This window comes from Salvia hispanica, chromosome 5 (assembly GCF_029641045.1).
Source record: "Salvia hispanica isolate PSC_SH4W2 chromosome 5, Shi_PSC_v1, whole genome shotgun sequence".
Taxonomy (NCBI): domain Eukaryota; kingdom Viridiplantae; phylum Streptophyta; class Magnoliopsida; order Lamiales; family Lamiaceae; genus Salvia; species Salvia hispanica.
The window spans coordinates 21,437,354-21,454,518 of record NC_142696.1 but is presented as its reverse complement, the minus strand read 5'-3'; the positions used below and the strand labels follow the sequence as shown (position 1 = coordinate 21,454,518).

Genomic DNA, 17,165 nt, shown 5'->3' with positions numbered 1-17,165 from the left:
CAAAATGACTCCAAAAGTACCACTTCATGGAGAAAGTATCTTCTTAGTTTGCTGAAATGGTAATGTGCTAAAATAGGAGATGTGATTGTTGCCCCTAACGGCTCTTGCGATTCATGCATGTACTACACTCAAACACCTTTACAAAAGAGGACCGATAAAATAATTCAACTTTAGAAAGCATTAAACATGCTTAACAAATTCTACTTCAAGAATAACTAAATTCCTAACCTATAAACTAATTTTCAACGATCAAGAATTCCTATGGATGCAATTAAAAGACTATTTACTATGTATATCAAATAGGCCATCATCAAGCTAACACATTATCTAAATAATCCATCTAAATCCAAGTTAAAGAGATATTGAAAATAAATAGGGAAATACGGAATACTTTTATAAATGCATCTACCGATGATTTTATCTAATTACAAACAAAGAGTGGAAAATAGTATTGAACAAATCTACCGATGATTTTATCTAATTACATGTTTGGAGCAACAATGACATATTTAACCAAATATGTTGAACTCAAGAACACCAAAAGCAATGGAAATTCGGTAGTTTATTGGAGATGATGGCTTTACTTGATGGAATTGTTCTTCTACAATCAATCTGGTCGGTATGGCACAATCCACGTGGAAAGTGTTGCTTGCGCACGGATTCTCTGGCGTTTGTGGCCTTTTCTTTTAATGAAAATCATGATTTTCGAGCAAAATTAGATCTCTTTTGAGTGAGTCGTTTCCTACGATGAAAATAACATGTTTGTGAATAAAAACATAAATAAAATCGCATGAAATGAACGGAAGAAAGATCACTATTTGATTCATATCAATAGCTCTAGCGGCACTAGAAGCCATGGTCTCCCAAAAATTTTAGTATTCTCTTTTATATCCATGTTTAATTTTATTAAAAAGTGACATGAATGATATAGTATAATGTTTGTACTTATATAAACAAACACAAATCCCCAAAATTGGCGGTCGCGCTTGAGTGACAAAAATTGGTAGCTAAAAAATCATTCATGGCGTTTAGCTGAGCCCACCTGCTCGCATTCAATGCACACCAAATTCGTCAAACCTGAAGCAGCAGCCATTAACAAATTCAGATACCCAATCACATTCCTTTGTCGTTTTCTTCTTTGCCACTCCCCTCCAGTTAGTTCCATAACTTTCGTTTCCATTTTCAATTTTGTTCATACTTCTATCTATGTTTCCTTTTTCTTCTCTTTTCTTTTAATAAATACTAGTAATTGCTGCTGCTGCTTCTTCTTGTGTTAATAGTAGTAATAAAGATGGTGTATGGGTGCGATACAGATGAATTGACACCAACAATATGCATTTAATGGACCTTTATTTATTTTTATTTGCCTTCCCTTTTGAAGTAGGGAAAGAGGAAAACGGATGAAAGGTTTGGAAATGGGTGCTGGGTTTTTGAATGTGGCTACTTCCACCAAGCAATTAGGATGGCTCTCCTCTGTTTTGGCTGGTATTTTGATGTGTAAAGTTGTAAGCGCCTCCTCCCTCTCTCTCTCTCTCTCTATTCATTTTGTGTTGTGACTTGTGAGTTAGTTGCCATGTCTTTAGCTGAATTTGGAAAATATCTTGTTTCAGAGGAAAATTGCTTTGTCATGTTAATTTGTGGAGTACTACTTCTGTGTTGTTTTTGTTTGGTTTCCACTTCAATAGTATGTGTGTATGCTAAAATTTTCTGGAAAAAAAAAATCAAAATTTAGAGGTTTAGGGTTTAGGCACAAGAGTTGAACATGCAAGATAGTACTACATGATTGATTAGAGAATTGATCCTAGAGACTGGCATGTTTTCCCAGCTCTTAACGAGCCAGCACGTTTTACGGGCTTTAGATTTCGTTTTAAAGAGCTCATGTCTTGTTCTTGAAGATATATGACTTAACCGGTGTGATTAGTGCGTCGTTGGTGAAGGAGTACAGAAGACTTAACCGGAAACAGAAACTAGAATGGGACAACAGGTAATGCTTGTTTCCTATTATCATGGATGTGTTTGTTATCTGGCAATTGCTATTGCATCTGAAATTTAAATGGTGACTGATTGTTTGTGTAGGGGGTTCTCCACCTTCCACGCAATCGTTGCATCAGCTTGCGCTCTGTATCTCTTGCTCGTTTCTGACCTTTTTTACGATTCTCGAGAGCAGTTGGTCATCAATCGGTCTTCAAGCTTTTCAAACACTACACTGGGGGTATGTGAATAAATGCCTCATAATAGTTGCAATGACTTAATAGTAAAAATGCGTTTCGATCACCCTGGAACTTAGCATACTTGATCAGAGAACCTGAATGTAGATAGCTATCCCGATCTTCATTGTTTGGATTCTTTCAGGAAACTTACTATTTCAGGAACCAGTTACAAAATTGCAGATCTTATTTATGGGTTCTTGTATGCTTTTCTAATATGTTTTGGCTTAATGATGCAGGTCTCAATTGGGTACTTTTTATCAGACTTGGCGATGATACTCTATCAATATCCTGCCTTAGGTGGAGTGGAGTATGTAAGTGGCCTTCTCTAAATGGATATTCAAATGTCTTACGTTACGTATATAGCCTTTTGTCTCAGTTACCTAGGATGTTGATCGGCGGGCTCTTTTTTTTTGCTAGCTCATACATCACGGACTCTCCTTGTTTGCAATTACTCAATCACTTTTCAGCGGTCAAGCGCAAATTTACATACTAATGGTTCTCTTCACTGAGAGCACAACTCCATTTGTTAATCTACGATGGTAATCTTCGGAAGCAGAGATTTTGTACCCATCTATTTGGTATCCTTAACACTCCTGCCAGTTCTTTACTCCTTTTAACACATTCAGGTATCTTGATGTTGCCGGCCTGAAGAACTCCAAACTATATATTTACAATGGTGTTGCTCTGTTCTTGGGTTGGTTGGTACGTGCCATTACACTTGAACAAAGTTCATCAGATTGTTTTTCTATTTTCATAATTTTAGTGGCATTTGTAGTAAAGAAACTCAATTAACTTCCCAAACCTAACTTTCTGTAAGATGCTCTGTAAAAATTTAATGGACATACTAACAACATTTCTAGTTCATTAAATGCATTAGCTGAATTCTCTATATGAAGTCCTGTTTACAATTTGTCTCTTTCTTTTATTCTCTTTTATCAACTACCTATTGTGTTTGACAGCATGGTATGGAGTATCCTGAAACAGAAGTTCATTATATTTGTATCTTTTGATATAATTGACATTCTTATTAGTATATGATTTGTCATGATGTTATATACACTGTTTCCTTTCATCTATTTTGTTTCATATATGTCATGATGGTTCTAACGCTTAATTTTGATACTCAGGTTGCAAGGATCTTTTTATTTGTTTTCTACTTCTACCACATGTACGTCCATTTTGATCAGGTGAGCAAGCATTTAACGTTTAATACATCAGTTCGATCTCTAGTTGTAAACATGCTCTCCAATCATGTGATTTGGTTGGAAATTGGAATAGCGTAATGGTTCTATTTTCTATTATTCAGCTGGAATAGTATTTGGTTATCATCTCATCACACTTGGACCGTTGCATAAATACATGATTTGAAACTTCTCCTTTGTCAGTGAAATGGAATAGGTCATTATATGTGCTTACATTGTGATAAAGGCATGTCCACTTTAAGTGAGCTAGAATCGTCATGAGTATTGTCTGTTTTAAGCCTTCGAGTGATACCCCAGAAACGGGTTATCACGACCCCTGGTTCTGATTAGGTTTGTGCATACATTATTGGTGTTTGGCAGGTGAAACTAGTGTACCCACTGGGGTTTTACAGCTTGCTTACAGTGCCCCCTGTGTTGGCGGCGATGAACTTGTTCTGGTTCTGGAAAATCGCAAGAGGTATGGTGAGGACGTTGAGCAAGGCTAGACACAGTCAATAGTTTTTTTACCATTCTCATTAGGCAATCCAATTACTATCAACTCTCAACTAGAATCTACACACCCTTCAGCATTTGCTGTTAGTCAAGTTTGTTTTTTCCTCTGTAATAGTACTCAGCATTTTACCTCTGATTCTTTATACCTGTGAGGTTTTTTATCTTGGATCACCCATTTTTACTGACCAACTCTTTGTTTTTTATTTTAAATCAGTATTTAATTAACCTAATAATGTAACCTTAATTGTGGATTAATAAATCCTAATTTTAGATTAATAAACCTTAACTATGGATTGAAATACCATATTTATGGATTGTAAACTCTAAGTAAACTAGTAAAGAATAATTAATAAATCTTTAGTCGTTGATTAATTCCTAATGGAGTATTAGTTTGTTAAACTCTAATTTTAGATGGAAAGTTCTAAGCTTAGACAGACGACTATGTACTAACTAGAGTTACAATACGCCGTAAAGTTGTGTTTATTGCAATTACCTACAAAGTATAGAATTGGTAAGTCGTGTGTTAAAGTTTTCTAATTTTTATTTATAAAAGAAGAAAAATTACTTGCCACTCATTCATTTCTGTATAAGTAAATTTATCTAGCACGTAGGAAACTTTTGGTGGAATACTTTTTGGTGTAATTTACGTGTCTATCTTCTTTTTGTGTAAACTTTTGGTGTAAATTCATCCGGCACCGTGAAATAGTTTTGATTATTCTAAAAGTGAAATAGTTGCGCTATATCCTTTTCCTCATCAAGTAATTTTTTTGTCAACAATAATTTGTAATTATAACTAGTCTTTTCTGTTGCATCCTTAATATTTAATCTTGATAGTTACAATTAACCGAATAAACACTAGATTTGGTATATATGGAGTTAGGAGTTGTTTATAATTAATTAAGTTAGTATTTTTGTACCACGGATATCAATCAATTATTTGAACAATTGCATGCATAGTTGCATCCAGTTCAAGGCTAAAGGCAAATGGATAAGAACAAATCATTTAATTTCCATTATCCAGCCCATTTTTGGATATGATAATACTTTTTCCGTTGTCTACATGGTAGGTTACAATAACATAAATATACTACTAATATTTATTTTTTTAATTTTAAATGTGATCGTGTAATTATATTACGACCAATCACGAGATTTGAATTAGATTCAAACAACACCATAAAAGTATAGCTTTGCGTGCCTGCGTTTGTGCATGGAAATATGTCGTTACGCTTACAACTTTGAATTTGCCAGCAGCAAGTTATTGACCATTTGCTGTGAACATGGAGGTGACTATCAAATAAGAAATCTAGATTCTTGAAATAAAAATGATTCTTTTCCAATAATCGAACTTATTGATCGTTTGGTTTTTTATTTTTTGACATTTGATTGTTTATGACTCATTATCATATAATTATCCATTTTAGGATTAAATTGTGAAATTATTTTAGTTGGATGAGAATGTTTATATGACTAATTATCATAGTATAATTTTTTATATAGAACTAAGTTGAGATTAAATCTCATAAATTAAATATAATAATATAGTCAGTACACTATTTAATTACTGTTAGATATAATCTTTTAAATTGAATGGACCTAATATTACTAATTTGGCACGGCATGTGGTACTCGTACAATTTTAACAAAGAAGTGAGTGCAATTTTGACAATGCTAAAGCCTAAAGGTATAAGCTTATGTATATTTTGATACACTTTTATTTAGTTTAAATTTTGGTTTAGATTCAACTAAAATGGAAAGAGTAACAATGGCCACATCTTTTAAACAAAACCAATAAATGAAATTAGTCAAATTACTATACATGCCAGAAGTCTTTCACATCTCCACCCTTAAACGGAAAATATGGATCATTAATTCAATACTCACTACAGAGTTCAAATTTTCTAATTACTTAACATAGAAAAATATAATAAATGCAAATAAAAAGACAAATGTATGGAATGCTTGCAATATTGTGCGCTTCCTCACCAATCTTCGAGTTGAGCCGATCCTTACCATCTCAAACCTCTCTCTCTCTCTTCCACACTTGTCTCCCATTGCATCATCTCCATCTCCATCTCCATATCCGCCATTATCGTTTTTCTCCAATGCCACACGACATCATCTAGCCACATTCAATCACTCATCACTGATCCACCTTTTTTTCTGATTTTGATCGACATGTTGCGAACTCTGGGGATCAATCTTCTGCGACGGACCGCGTGCCGACCTGCGTATCGGTTGATCGGCCCGTCATTGGCTCGGCACAGCAGCAGCGGAGGTGAGGGAAAGAGCAGGAACGTGAAAGCGACGAATCATGCAGAGGCGATGCGGCTGGCGAATGTGGAGGCGCTCAGGGAGAAGCTAAGGAAGGAAGACAAGGAAGTAATACCCTACGATGAACTCGTCAAAATCTGCTGCACCGCAGGCGTCGTCACCACCACCGATGAGGCCGCGGCCTTCGCTCGGGTGTTAGACGACGCCGGCGTTGTCCTGCTCTTCCGCGACAGAGTTTACCTCCATCCTGATAAGGTAGGTCGGTAAAGATCTTATTCCAATGATGATAACTATGTATGATCATTTGATCAAGGCATTTGTTCTTGTGTGAATACAGGTGGTTGATCTAGTGAGGAAAGCAGTGCCTCTGGCTCTCCTACCGGAGGAGGAGGCGTCGTGGAAGGCAGAGCTACAGAAGCTGCAAGAGAAGAAAGAAGAGATCGACATGGCTGCGCACAAGCAGGTGCGCGGAATCCTGTGGGCAGGCCTTGGGCTGACTGTGATGCAGGCAGGGCTCTTCTTCCGCCTCACCTTCTGGGAGTTCTCGTGGGATGTGATGGAGCCCATCGCCTTCTTCACGACCTCAGCAGGGATCGTGGTAGGCTACGCCTACTTCATGTTCACTTCCAGAGACCCCAGCTACCAGGACCTGCTCATGAGGCTCTTCCTGGCCAGGCAGAGGAAACTCATCAAGAGGCACAACTTTGACGTGGCCAGGTTCATCGAGCTGCAGAAGCACTCCAGGATGCCTCAGTATACATGTGCATCCGTCAAGAGGCAGATCGGCCTCGACATCGATCCACATGATCTTCTGCAAGACCACTCTAACCAAAACTAACACCTATTGTTTCCTTCTATTCTTTTAGGTGGCTGCCTTAGCCATTCTCATTTCTAAGTAATTTTATATGCAGTTTCTGATTCAACTTTATCATTGTTGAAGGATATCCAATAACACCATCTTAGATAATTAAGATTTTTCCATTAGAAAAAGGCTCCCTTAAAAAAAAGGCTATACATGAAATCCACAAGAAAGAGAGAATTCCATCTACTAAGGTAGTAAGGTGAACTCACACTAGGAACTGACCCAAATCATTACATAAGATGGTAGAGATTTTTCTTCTTGAATATCAAAAACTCACTCTCGAGACTATTTAGGACACTGATCACCGACTCTTCTCTCGATCCACTGAAATGCTCCACAATATCCGAATGCAGAACCTACATATAACTTACATTAATGATTTGATTTCGAATAAAATCAATTTGCCTATTTGCAAGGTCAAACATTTTACCCCATCTTTGAAGTTCTTGAGCCAGTCAAGTACAGAATCCTCTGTTGCTTCCAAAGCAACAGACTGCACTGCGTGTGCTTCGTCAAGTTTCAAGCGTTTCCTAGAGCAAGTGAAGTCATCTGCATTCTCAGATTTTCCAGTTGAGTTACCATTCATCGCGCTGTCAACTTTCATCTGATGATCCCGACTGTCAGCCAATGGCGCAGTATTGGACTGAGTGCCTTCAGTCTTGGATGTAAGGCTGGTGGATCCTCCCAAGAGTTCTGATGTCTCTTTCTTGGAGTTGTCTACTTCGCAGCTTTGCTGATGGGTAGATGCAATTACTTCAGTCGATATTTGCGTCTCTTGCATCAGCAAGCCAACCTTTATTTGAGTGTAGGTCACCTAATAGTTACAAAACATGGTCATACTTACAGAAGATCATATTTGTCATTTTAGTGCATAATCTAACATGATTGCATATTGTCTAATATCATACCTCTTCAGGTAACTCGTTTTTAATAGGTTTTAAATTTGTTCCAACTTTTGAAACGGCTTCCTGAATGTTGCTGAATGTCTCCTGTGTCAGTCCAACCTCGAGACATAATCTGGCCCAGTCAATAGGACATCCCTCTCTTCCGGCGTCAATTATATACATCAAGACTGTTTCTTCTTTTATTGGAGCTGCTCTACTAGGATGATTCTGAAAAAAACTAGGATGTTACTATAAAGAAAATTGTTCAATGAATGTAACTAGTATGCCCTTTTAAGAGACCTACAGCAATTTTTTGGGCTGTAAGGCCATCCTCTTGCCACATTTTCCAAGCTTCGAACTTTGCTGGTGATAAGTTTCTTTTCCTGTGAATTGTCGCAACCTTAGTTTGCATTGGAGATTCTACACTTGGCTCCCCATCCAAATTAAGACCCTCTTCTTGTGATAGCTGCCTAATGATTTGCAGCAAACGATCTCCATATGTATTTAAAAAGTGCTACAGAAAATTCATAATATGCACATTAGAGACCGATTGTATAAAAACAGAATGAAAGGGGTAATTTTTATGTTGAGGATAAAACATGAAGTCATTGAACCAAAAACCCAGTCAGTGGAAGATGTTCATTGTTCACTTCCTAAAAAGCCAATTTAAATTACCTCACTGTATTTGAAAAGTACGATCGTGATGAGTGATAGTTAACACATTTACTGTCTTAATTTGTAAAACAAGTGTACCTGATTCACACCATCAATATTTGCTAGCCTAGCTCTTGTCGAAGGCCTCGTCAATGTAATCCTTCTTAATGTTTGATCACCACATAATGCATATCTGAAAGGTGAAAAACTCTTTATCATCATGAGTTGTTTTTTCTCAAGCATAGAGCACAATCAGTGATCGATGAATATAAGGAAAACTAAGAACTTACGGAGCAGTTCTGTGTGCTTTTGCAAGTTTCATTCTCTCTTCCAAAAGCTTTTTGTAGAGCTTATCCTCAGCCTAAAACACATAAGTAATAAGTACAAACATAGTAGTGAAGCCATGTTCTTTTAGTCCAACTTCATGCAAATGTGAAAAACAAGAGAAATATCGAAACCTAACTATCTAAGTGAAGTAGATTGGATGTCATAAAAAATGTACTTTATGTTCTGATTGCCAATTAACAGTCATTGCACTTTCAGTTATCTAAATTGTTTTGTGCTTCTATCTAGAACACTAGCACTTTAGCAAGTAGCTATACCTGGGATAATCCATTGGAAACCTGACCCGAATTGTCAACAATCCCATTACCAGTTCCATCTTTGATCGCATCCTCACCCGCCAATTCTGGAGTCAGTGTTATATATAATGGAGGTTGATAATCAGGGTTGCAGGAAGTCAAAAACTGATTTCCTTTTGTTCCAACTCTGGTACAACAAAGAAGACTTGTTCAGGGCAATGAGAGTTCAGTGTGTATGCTACGTATATCAACACCCTTGTGAAGATGGGCCAAGGAGTAAAGAACTTGAGCTTTCCTAGAAAAGACGGGTTCTAGCATGGTCTGGGGGTTTTCTTTGCCCATATACATCGCCTACTTAGTCAAGAGGTTATAATGATACTTCTGGAAAATATTATAAGACCAGCCTTTTATCACAATAGTGTAGTAAAAATGCTTACCTTATACTTTTGTATATATCTTTGAAGGTTTCGACCAAATAATCTGCAGCCAGTGTAGAATTGATGGTGAATAAGGTAGTCTATTGGTAGAGCATTTAATATTGCAATCAAAGAAATAATGCTATCCACTAGTTTTCTGTTATCTGGTCCTAGAGAATAGTGCATGAATAAAGTATATTGCTCGAGGAGTTTCTCTATCTCAAAATTGGAAGGACACTAGGGATATTGGGAATTCTTCTCATAAATTTTGGATATGAAAGAGTGTGTAACTTAGTACAAATCATTTTTAAAGCAAGGCTCCTATTATATACCTTGTGCAATTAATTGAGAAGCTAGTGCCTTCCACCAATTAGCTGACATATCTTTTCCTAAGCCATGGAATGGAATCTTATCAAAACGAGCATCAAGAATTTTCTTGGACTGCAAACACAGAGGAAGGTATAATTATATAGAAAGAATATAGAATACTGCAGAATCTACAAATACAAACTAGATGAATATATCTTTTGATGCCTTGAACCAAAGCAGAAAATCAATGAAATCCAATTTGTAAAAATAGGAGATGGAAGTGCAATGAGGATTCTAAATGAGATCCAATTTGTAAGAATAGGATATAGAAGTGCAATGACGAGAATGAACTACAGCTGATTCACTCACACTTTTGCATACCCCCAAAACAAAAGTTGTTTGTAGAGACGAACAAAAACCAACAAAAGAGATGTTGAGGCTCATGAAACTACTTGGAAAAAAACTGAATCTTTTTAGAGTATGTCTAACTTCCTATATGCTTGCAATATTGGCTTATCACTCTATATTTTATCAGCAAAAAAGCTTACTCTAGATCCGCGAAGTACATCAATAGGCAAATTGAGACCCCAGTGTCCCCCACATGATTGAATGCAAGCCATAAGAAGAAATGCCTCTCTAGACATATCAATCTCTTTTTTTGAGCTGGTGCAATTATCACAAGTCCCTGCATAAATCATAAATCATATTTAGCAGACTCTAATGTAATTGAAATATATAATGTCTAACACATACTCCCTCCGTCCTTAAAAAATAGACAAACTAGTAAATGGCAAGAGTTTTAAAGTGCAATTGGTAAAGTAAGAGATATATGGGAAAAAGTAAGAGAGGGGGAAAACAGGTAGTGGAAGGAGTGTTAGTGGATTGTGGGGCTCAAATTATAAATGATGCATAGGATTTATTATTTGTTGAAAACTTTTCATGTTTAGACTATGTCTAATTTTGGGGGACGGCCCAAAATGGTAAAACTAGTCTATTTTTTGAGGATGGAGGGAGTAATATCTAATAGTTTTAGGCATTTAGTAAACCATAAAATGACTTGAAAGATTATGCATTCTTCCTTTTTGTACATTGGGAATAAGAACACAACCCGTGCAACCAGCTGTGATCAATAAGACATTATGCTTTGAGGTTTTTCCCCATACATCAGATTTATTAATAGGACAAAACCACACTCTCAATATCAAAACAAGACAAATTTACCTAATCTACATTTTAAAGATTTTGACGCACGTCCAATTTTAGAGTTGCGAAACTTATCTAATCGTGGACTTCTGCTCTAACTGAAGGAAACAAATATTCAAGCACCTTTATTTTATTATCAGTATACTCTGTGATGATATCATGATGCTTTAAAGTTTTCTACTTAGTAGATGACTACAATCCCTGTTTGCAACATTATTTCTCAAATGATGCATCATTATTTAGAGGTTAAACAAAGATTTTGTAGAAATCATTTTCGAGTCACTAAATAGAAAAGGCACTGAGTCTAGTTTCATAATGATTAACCATTTTTGCACTCACTTGATGCTAGTAGAAGAAAGGAAAAATATGAACTGATAAGTAGATCTAGATCATATAAAAGCACAAATATGAGAACTTTATATGTGTAAATATGAGAACTCAGAATGGTTGGTTCTCTTAGAATTGAATTTCCAGCCACTACTAGCAAATATGGTAGTTGGATAACAAGAAAGAATGTAGGTCCAACAATATTTAGATAAGAAACAGTAACACAATTTCATACCACAGCGAGACGATGGATATGCCTCTCCAAAGTATCCTAAGAGGAAATTTCTTCTGCAAGTTGTCACCATGCAATAACGTTGCGCTGCAGCAAATGAATCCATTATTGCTTTTCTTTGGTCTGCCTGGTTAAACATCACATCACATGTTTAAAAAATCTTTACCAGAACCAGTGTAACATAAAGATATTCAAAGAAAAAAAATGAGGTAGGAAACTGCAGATATATGTGAAAGTGAAACTATTAAAAAGTCGAATATAAAGAGTCAAAATACATACTGTGCGTGCTTCAGAACAATAAAAATCACCCTTGCCGAAGTCACTTCTTGTGTAATACAGCCGGCAGTTTGAAGGAATCCCATCTCTACCACAACGCCCACTTTCCTGATAATATGATTCCAAACTCTTTGGGCAGCCATAGTGTATTACATGTCTTATATCAGGCTTGTCAATGCCCATGCCAAAAGCTATAGTTGCAACCATTATATAAAACTCATCTCTGATGAAGGACCTGTAAGAAGTCATGACACATCAACTGCTATTTCAGAAGCTTTGATTGACACAATATTCAGACCAAAAAGATATTATAAGCATATGGAATATATCCATCATATACTCAAAACCATCAGGAAACATAAAAAAATGAAAAATCTATGCTGATCGTATTTGCAGCAGCATGTATCTAAGACAAGTAAAAAACAACTACAGTTATGCAGAAGGTTTATAAATATATAGACCTGTGGTAGTCCTCACGTGCTTTATTAGACATCTGTCCATGGTACATTCCAGCCTGAACTCTTGATTCCATAAGGCTCGCAAAGACCTGAAGAAGCCATAACAAACAATCAGCATCAGACGCTCCGGTGCAAATATATTCGGGCCTCAGAAATTTCTTCTTCAGAAAATAGAATAAACTTTTGAAAGTCTATACATTTTAAATGTAGATGTGATATGGATATATTAAGGTTTAATATATTTTCCCTGCAAACTTATGCATACAAACAAGATACAATATATGATGCTAGAGTAGAGAAACATGAATACCTCTTCCACATCTTTGACTGTGGTGCAATATATTATAGTTGATTCTGTTTTAGCAGCACAGGTAGAGATTTCTGACACAAGTTCGTTCAGAAAAGCACTGCCCCGGACAAAAGATTGACAACTGTAGAAGAGATTCTGGCGGTCGAATGAGCCAATGGTTATATGTGGAGATTGCAATTTCAATGACTTTACGATATCATCACGCACCCTGGAAGTAAAAGAGAATTATCGGAAGCAATGCACGAAATCATATCAAATAATGATAAAATCGCACTGGAAAAAGAATGATAAGTCATGGATTCTAAAAATATATTCCCACCGTCCCACTATTAGAGACGAGCCTAGACGAATTGGACACATAGATTAAGAAAGCGGTATTATGTGTAAAGTGGTAGGGTCTAGTTTTCCACTGAAGTTTACTAACTTTTTGTGAGTAAAAAGTTACATATTTGGACTACGCCACTTATAGTGGGTCGGCCCGATAAGATATAAATGTCACTTATAGTAAAAGTGAGGGAGTGTAATATAAAACTACACAATGGTAACTACAAAATATTCCAGATGAAAATTGTAACCTAGATGACTACTCCTATTTGCTATGATAAATCATAGACCAATATAGCAGACATGCAAACAAGTTTGTCTTGTAATTTCAGGACAAAATAACAAGTAGTATTCGACAAAATTATGTACATCAAGGGACACCAGTCTTAATAGTGCAAAACATTTGTGATCTTGTGTATGGAATTTGTGACATAGCAATCCAATGGCTATGAGAAAATTTCCAAATTTTAAATTACATGCACCCCGTGTGAGGGATATTTGTTAAACAAATGGCGTGTAGTTTCCAGGCAGAGGCATGTTATCACTGAATGCAGCACTATAGTGATTGGATCTACATCACCAAGGTAGATTCTATCATTCTACTAACACAGTACGCAACATACATTGTCTTGATTGGAGGGACTTAAAATTGGATAATGTGGAAAATAGATCTATACTTACTTTCCAGTAGCTGTAGCTGTCAATCCAACAAATGGTACGTTCAAAAGAACATCACGCAGTTTATCTAGTTGTTTGAATTCCACCCTGCGTAGTAGGCAAACCTTAAGAAATGATGAGAATATCATGGGTGAAAGATTGACATAATTGTGAGTTAACATGACAGAACCACAGATAAGTTTGATGATACTAAATGTGTCAACATAAACATGAGAACGTGTTTAGTAAAATCATACTACTTCTTTCTCATATGAACAAAAAACTAAAAAAAGAGGATTCAAAGAATCAAAATTATCTTCATAAAACCCGTTCCAACAAGGACAGCAAACTATTTGTTGGTCAGAAAAGCCAAGGTTAATTATATTAAATAATCAAATGTTGAACTTAAGGGTCCAAAGTTAGCTCATAATATGAATATCCTCAATTATTCATATGGGAATGTGAGGAAACAAAAATGTGTTAGATGACTGGGCTGCAAAGTGTCACAAATTTACTTATTTGGGTGCCCTGAAATTTCAGTTGGGAAAATAGTTTTATTTAGTGGCACAAAGATGTATTTTGAAAGAAGGAATACCGGGTTTGAAAGAATTGAGATTTCAATAATAAGAATGGACATATACTAAAAGAATATAAAATTGTGCTTTAGAGAAAGCAAGTCAAAGCGAAGAAAATGATAATTTTATATAAACACTAAAATGCTTTCCAGGAGACATTGTTAGGCATGTCTGAAATCAATAAGTACATCTTTACTTGGGGAATGATAATTTCAGGGGAAGTAAATCCTTAACAGCATAGAGCTCTGGGAACACAAGAGGGGTTGGGGACTAGGGGCAGGTAAACCTTTTCTCAAGTGTCTACTTTAATGTGAATCTTGCTTTCTCGGGAGCAAAAGAGACACATTAAAAGCATTTAGTTAGACATGATAAGATCATAAAGGACCAGAGACTTCAGAAACTAGTAGACATGAAAAGTGACATTATGTGAAGTGAGCTGAAAAGCACACGCCATTGTGAACCCAACTGATAGTTATCATCAGGCAAACAAAGAAATAGATATTAGAAAGAGGCTTGCCCAATGAGCAGGGGCGGAGCCACCTTATAAGAAGGTGGGGCAAATGCCCCTCCTCAAATATGTTTGCATGTACTAATTCATTGTGCAATTTTGTAAAAATATTTGAATTTCCTTGTATTTGCCCCTTCTCAAATGCTCAAAATTTCCTCACATATAATTTTGCCCCCTTTCATTTATAATCCTAGCTCCGCCCCTGCCAATGAGCCCCTCAACCACTCATTGTCTCATAGTCATATACATCGGTTTCCTTTCACACATTTTACAATCAATATGTTTGTGTTAGTTAAAAAAAGAAACGTAACAATCATTATAAAATCAACCGACCTGAAGTTATGTCCCCACTCTGATATGCAATGTGCTTCATCAACAGCTAATAAGCAAATTCCATAATCTAGTAATCTTGACCAGAAACTGCAGCACCATCGTCATAAATCACGAGAAAGGCAATACAAGAAGTCAAAGAGAAAGTAATTAATCAAGTAGCTTTAAGAATGAACAGAAATTAGCATTCAGCTCTAATAAACAGGCATCAGAAATGGAAACAGACAGAGTAGGAACAGTCATGGAAAACTTATGCATGTAGCTCTTTCCAATAAAAAAGTATCTGTACCACAAGCTATGTATAAAGAGGTTACTTAAAAGGGATGGGTAGATGAAATCCAAGTTTTTTATCACAAGTTCACCAAATTGCATCAGCAAATAATACTTGTAAACAATACGCACCTGCTCGGAAGCATGCAGGCCTTCTCTGGTGTCATGTACAGAATATCATATAGACCTCTCTCAGCATTAGTTAGGGCATTTGGATCATTCTGAGCACTAGAAAGATACTCTGCTCGTATATCCCTTTCCTTGAGGGCCATGACCTAATCACAAAACAAGCTATAACTACATCCAAACCAATTCCACAAATTAAATGAAAGCATGATGAATAGGCTAAAATGCGTACCTGATCCTGCATCAAGGATATGAGCGGGCTTATGACTACAGCAGTCTTATTCAGTATTAAAGGAGGCACCTGATAGCTTTAATCATCGGAGTAGGTTTTTCAAAAGTTGATCAGTTTCAGCAATTAAAGTGAGCAAAGGTTATAAACTTACAATGCCTAAAAAATGGAGGAAAATTAGAAAAATTACCACAATGACTTGCCACTTCCGGTCGCCATAACCACTAAGCAATCTCTACCTTGCAGGATACTGTCCACAATTTCTTTCTGGTAAGGTCGGAATGTGGAGAATCCGAAGAATTTCTGCAGCCAAAATAACATAACAAACGATAAACCCTTAGGCACAAAGAAGGGAAATAAAAACGATGGAAATAGTTCAAAAATTAAAGGATTAAGCGACGAACTTTGAGAGTGGACTCCATTAATGGATCTCGCATTCTTCGGTGAAACAACAGTCGGCCAAGCCAAGATAGAGAGTGCTTATTAGGGTGTTATAGATTGTTTGAGTACTCCTTGTTACTGTTTTTATTTCCTTTTTTTTATTCCCGCACTTACAGCTTCCCGCCATTTTTCATGGAAATTGTGTTTATGCTCTCCTTGTTATTCAGTTCACTCCTACTACGGCATGATAAAATGTAAACTTATATATAATATTGATAAAACTCTTCGGCACAGCTTCAACACAGTTTAAATACAATATCAATTCAGTGTAAAATTTTAAGATTTTAATGTCAACACAACATTAACACAATATCAATACAACATCAATCATTGAATGCCGTTGAAATTCTTTTAACATTTTCCTGTTGCTGTTGATATTTTTCAATGGTCCAGATCATGGTTTTAAATTTATACAATATTTAGAATTTTTATTTGATCACATCCCCTAGTACTACTATATACTCCTTCTATCCCATAAATAATTTTCTATTTTATCATTTTTGTTCGTCCCATAAAGTATATTTTACTTGGAACCAATCCAATAATAGACATTAAATACACCCTTCAATCTTTTCAATATACACATTTTCATTTAATTTAAAGTCAAACAATTTTTTATACTTGCATCGGGTCAAACTGAGACAAACTTTATAAGACATGGAGTATTTCATTTTGATTATAACGAGTTATAAAATATAAAGAAAGAAAGTATAAAGAGAAAAGGTTAATAATAAGCATTATTCTTATGAAATGATCATATTCTAATGCTTATAGCACCCTAATCCAAAATCAAGACCAAACTTCCACCCTTAGATTTTAAATGAGTGAATGAGATTAAATCTTACGGATCTCAATAAATAGTAGACAAAGTATTAATAAAAGGGTAATATCGTCATTATGTTATCATATGATAATTTTCGTGGATGTTTTTTTATATCAACATAGTGTATTACAAATATCAACAATATGACATAAAAATATCAACACTAGTATAAGAAAATATCAACACATATTT

The 17,165-nt window shown here is 35.8% G+C and overlaps 3 protein-coding genes across 5 annotated transcripts; 2 read left to right on the top strand and 1 right to left on the bottom strand.

Moving 5' to 3' along the window:
* Positions 1–979: 979 nt before the first annotated feature.
* Positions 980–4,075, top strand: LOC125187285 (uncharacterized). Of its 3 annotated transcripts, none has more exons than XM_048083840.2 (9): positions 980–1,154; positions 1,385–1,505; positions 1,896–1,984; positions 2,077–2,212; positions 2,447–2,521; positions 2,628–2,749; positions 2,837–2,912; positions 3,338–3,397; positions 3,773–4,075. In XM_048083840.2, the coding sequence occupies exons 2-9, from the start codon at positions 1,401–1,403 to the stop codon at positions 3,908–3,910; spliced, it is 801 nt and encodes a 266-aa protein (XP_047939797.1). In that variant the 5' UTR covers positions 980–1,154; positions 1,385–1,400; the 3' UTR covers positions 3,911–4,075. The 3 variants fall into 3 exon arrangements, with proteins under 3 accessions (XP_047939797.1, XP_047939796.1, XP_088914389.1); XM_048083839.2 differs by having other exon boundaries at positions 981–1,154; positions 1,382–1,505; XM_089058263.1 differs by lacking the exon at positions 980–1,154 and adding an exon at positions 1,201–1,302 and having other exon boundaries at positions 1,382–1,505.
* A 1,678-nt stretch (positions 4,076–5,753) lies between these two features.
* LOC125186520 (calcium uniporter protein 2, mitochondrial-like) lies at positions 5,754–7,106 on the top strand. Its single transcript, XM_048082892.2, has 2 exons — positions 5,754–6,433; positions 6,516–7,106. The coding sequence occupies exons 1-2, from the start codon at positions 6,083–6,085 to the stop codon at positions 7,014–7,016; spliced, it is 852 nt and encodes a 283-aa protein (XP_047938849.1). The 5' UTR covers positions 5,754–6,082; the 3' UTR covers positions 7,017–7,106.
* A 31-nt stretch (positions 7,107–7,137) lies between these two features.
* LOC125186519 (uncharacterized) lies at positions 7,138–16,217 on the bottom strand. The gene is made up of 20 exons (XM_048082890.2): positions 16,114–16,217; positions 15,900–16,012; positions 15,713–15,788; positions 15,487–15,629; positions 15,088–15,174; positions 13,696–13,779; positions 12,691–12,898; positions 12,384–12,469; positions 11,926–12,157; positions 11,650–11,773; positions 10,433–10,569; positions 9,908–10,016; positions 9,597–9,639; positions 9,181–9,346; positions 8,869–8,939; positions 8,678–8,771; positions 8,229–8,438; positions 7,949–8,152; positions 7,471–7,854; positions 7,138–7,396 (listed from the first exon to the last, which is right to left on the bottom strand). Exons 1-20 carry the CDS (start codon positions 16,144–16,146, stop codon positions 7,271–7,273), a joined length of 2,730 nt encoding a protein of 909 aa, XP_047938847.1. The 5' UTR covers positions 16,147–16,217; the 3' UTR covers positions 7,138–7,270.
* Between the last annotated feature and the right edge of the window lie 948 nt (positions 16,218–17,165).

What these genes read in the sequence shown, in the direction of transcription:
- LOC125186519 (XM_048082890.2), bottom strand. Translation starts at nt 16,146, where the DNA reads ATGCGAGATCCATTAATGGAGTCCACTCTCAAA. An exon ending in GAGTGGGGACATAACTTCAG is followed by an intron (nt 13,780 to 15,087) that starts GTCGGTTGATTT and finishes CCTACTACGCAG; the next exon opens with GGTGGAATTCAAACAACTAG. An exon ending in TTTCCAATGGATTATCCCAG is followed by an intron (nt 8,940 to 9,180) that starts GTATAGCTACTT and finishes TATGTGTTTTAG; the next exon opens with GCTGAGGATAAGCTCTACAA.
- LOC125187285 (XM_089058263.1), top strand. An exon ending in TTTCAAACACTACACTGGGG is followed by an intron (nt 2,213 to 2,446) that starts GTATGTGAATAA and finishes TTAATGATGCAG; the next exon opens with GTCTCAATTGGGTACTTTTT. An exon ending in TGTACGTCCATTTTGATCAG is followed by an intron (nt 3,398 to 3,772) that starts GTGAGCAAGCAT and finishes GGTGTTTGGCAG; the next exon opens with GTGAAACTAGTGTACCCACT.
- LOC125186520 (XM_048082892.2), top strand. Translation starts at nt 6,083, where the DNA reads ATGTTGCGAACTCTGGGGATCAATCTTCTGCGACGGACCGCGTGCCGA. An exon ending in TTTACCTCCATCCTGATAAG is followed by an intron (nt 6,434 to 6,515) that starts GTAGGTCGGTAA and finishes GTGTGAATACAG; the next exon opens with GTGGTTGATCTAGTGAGGAA.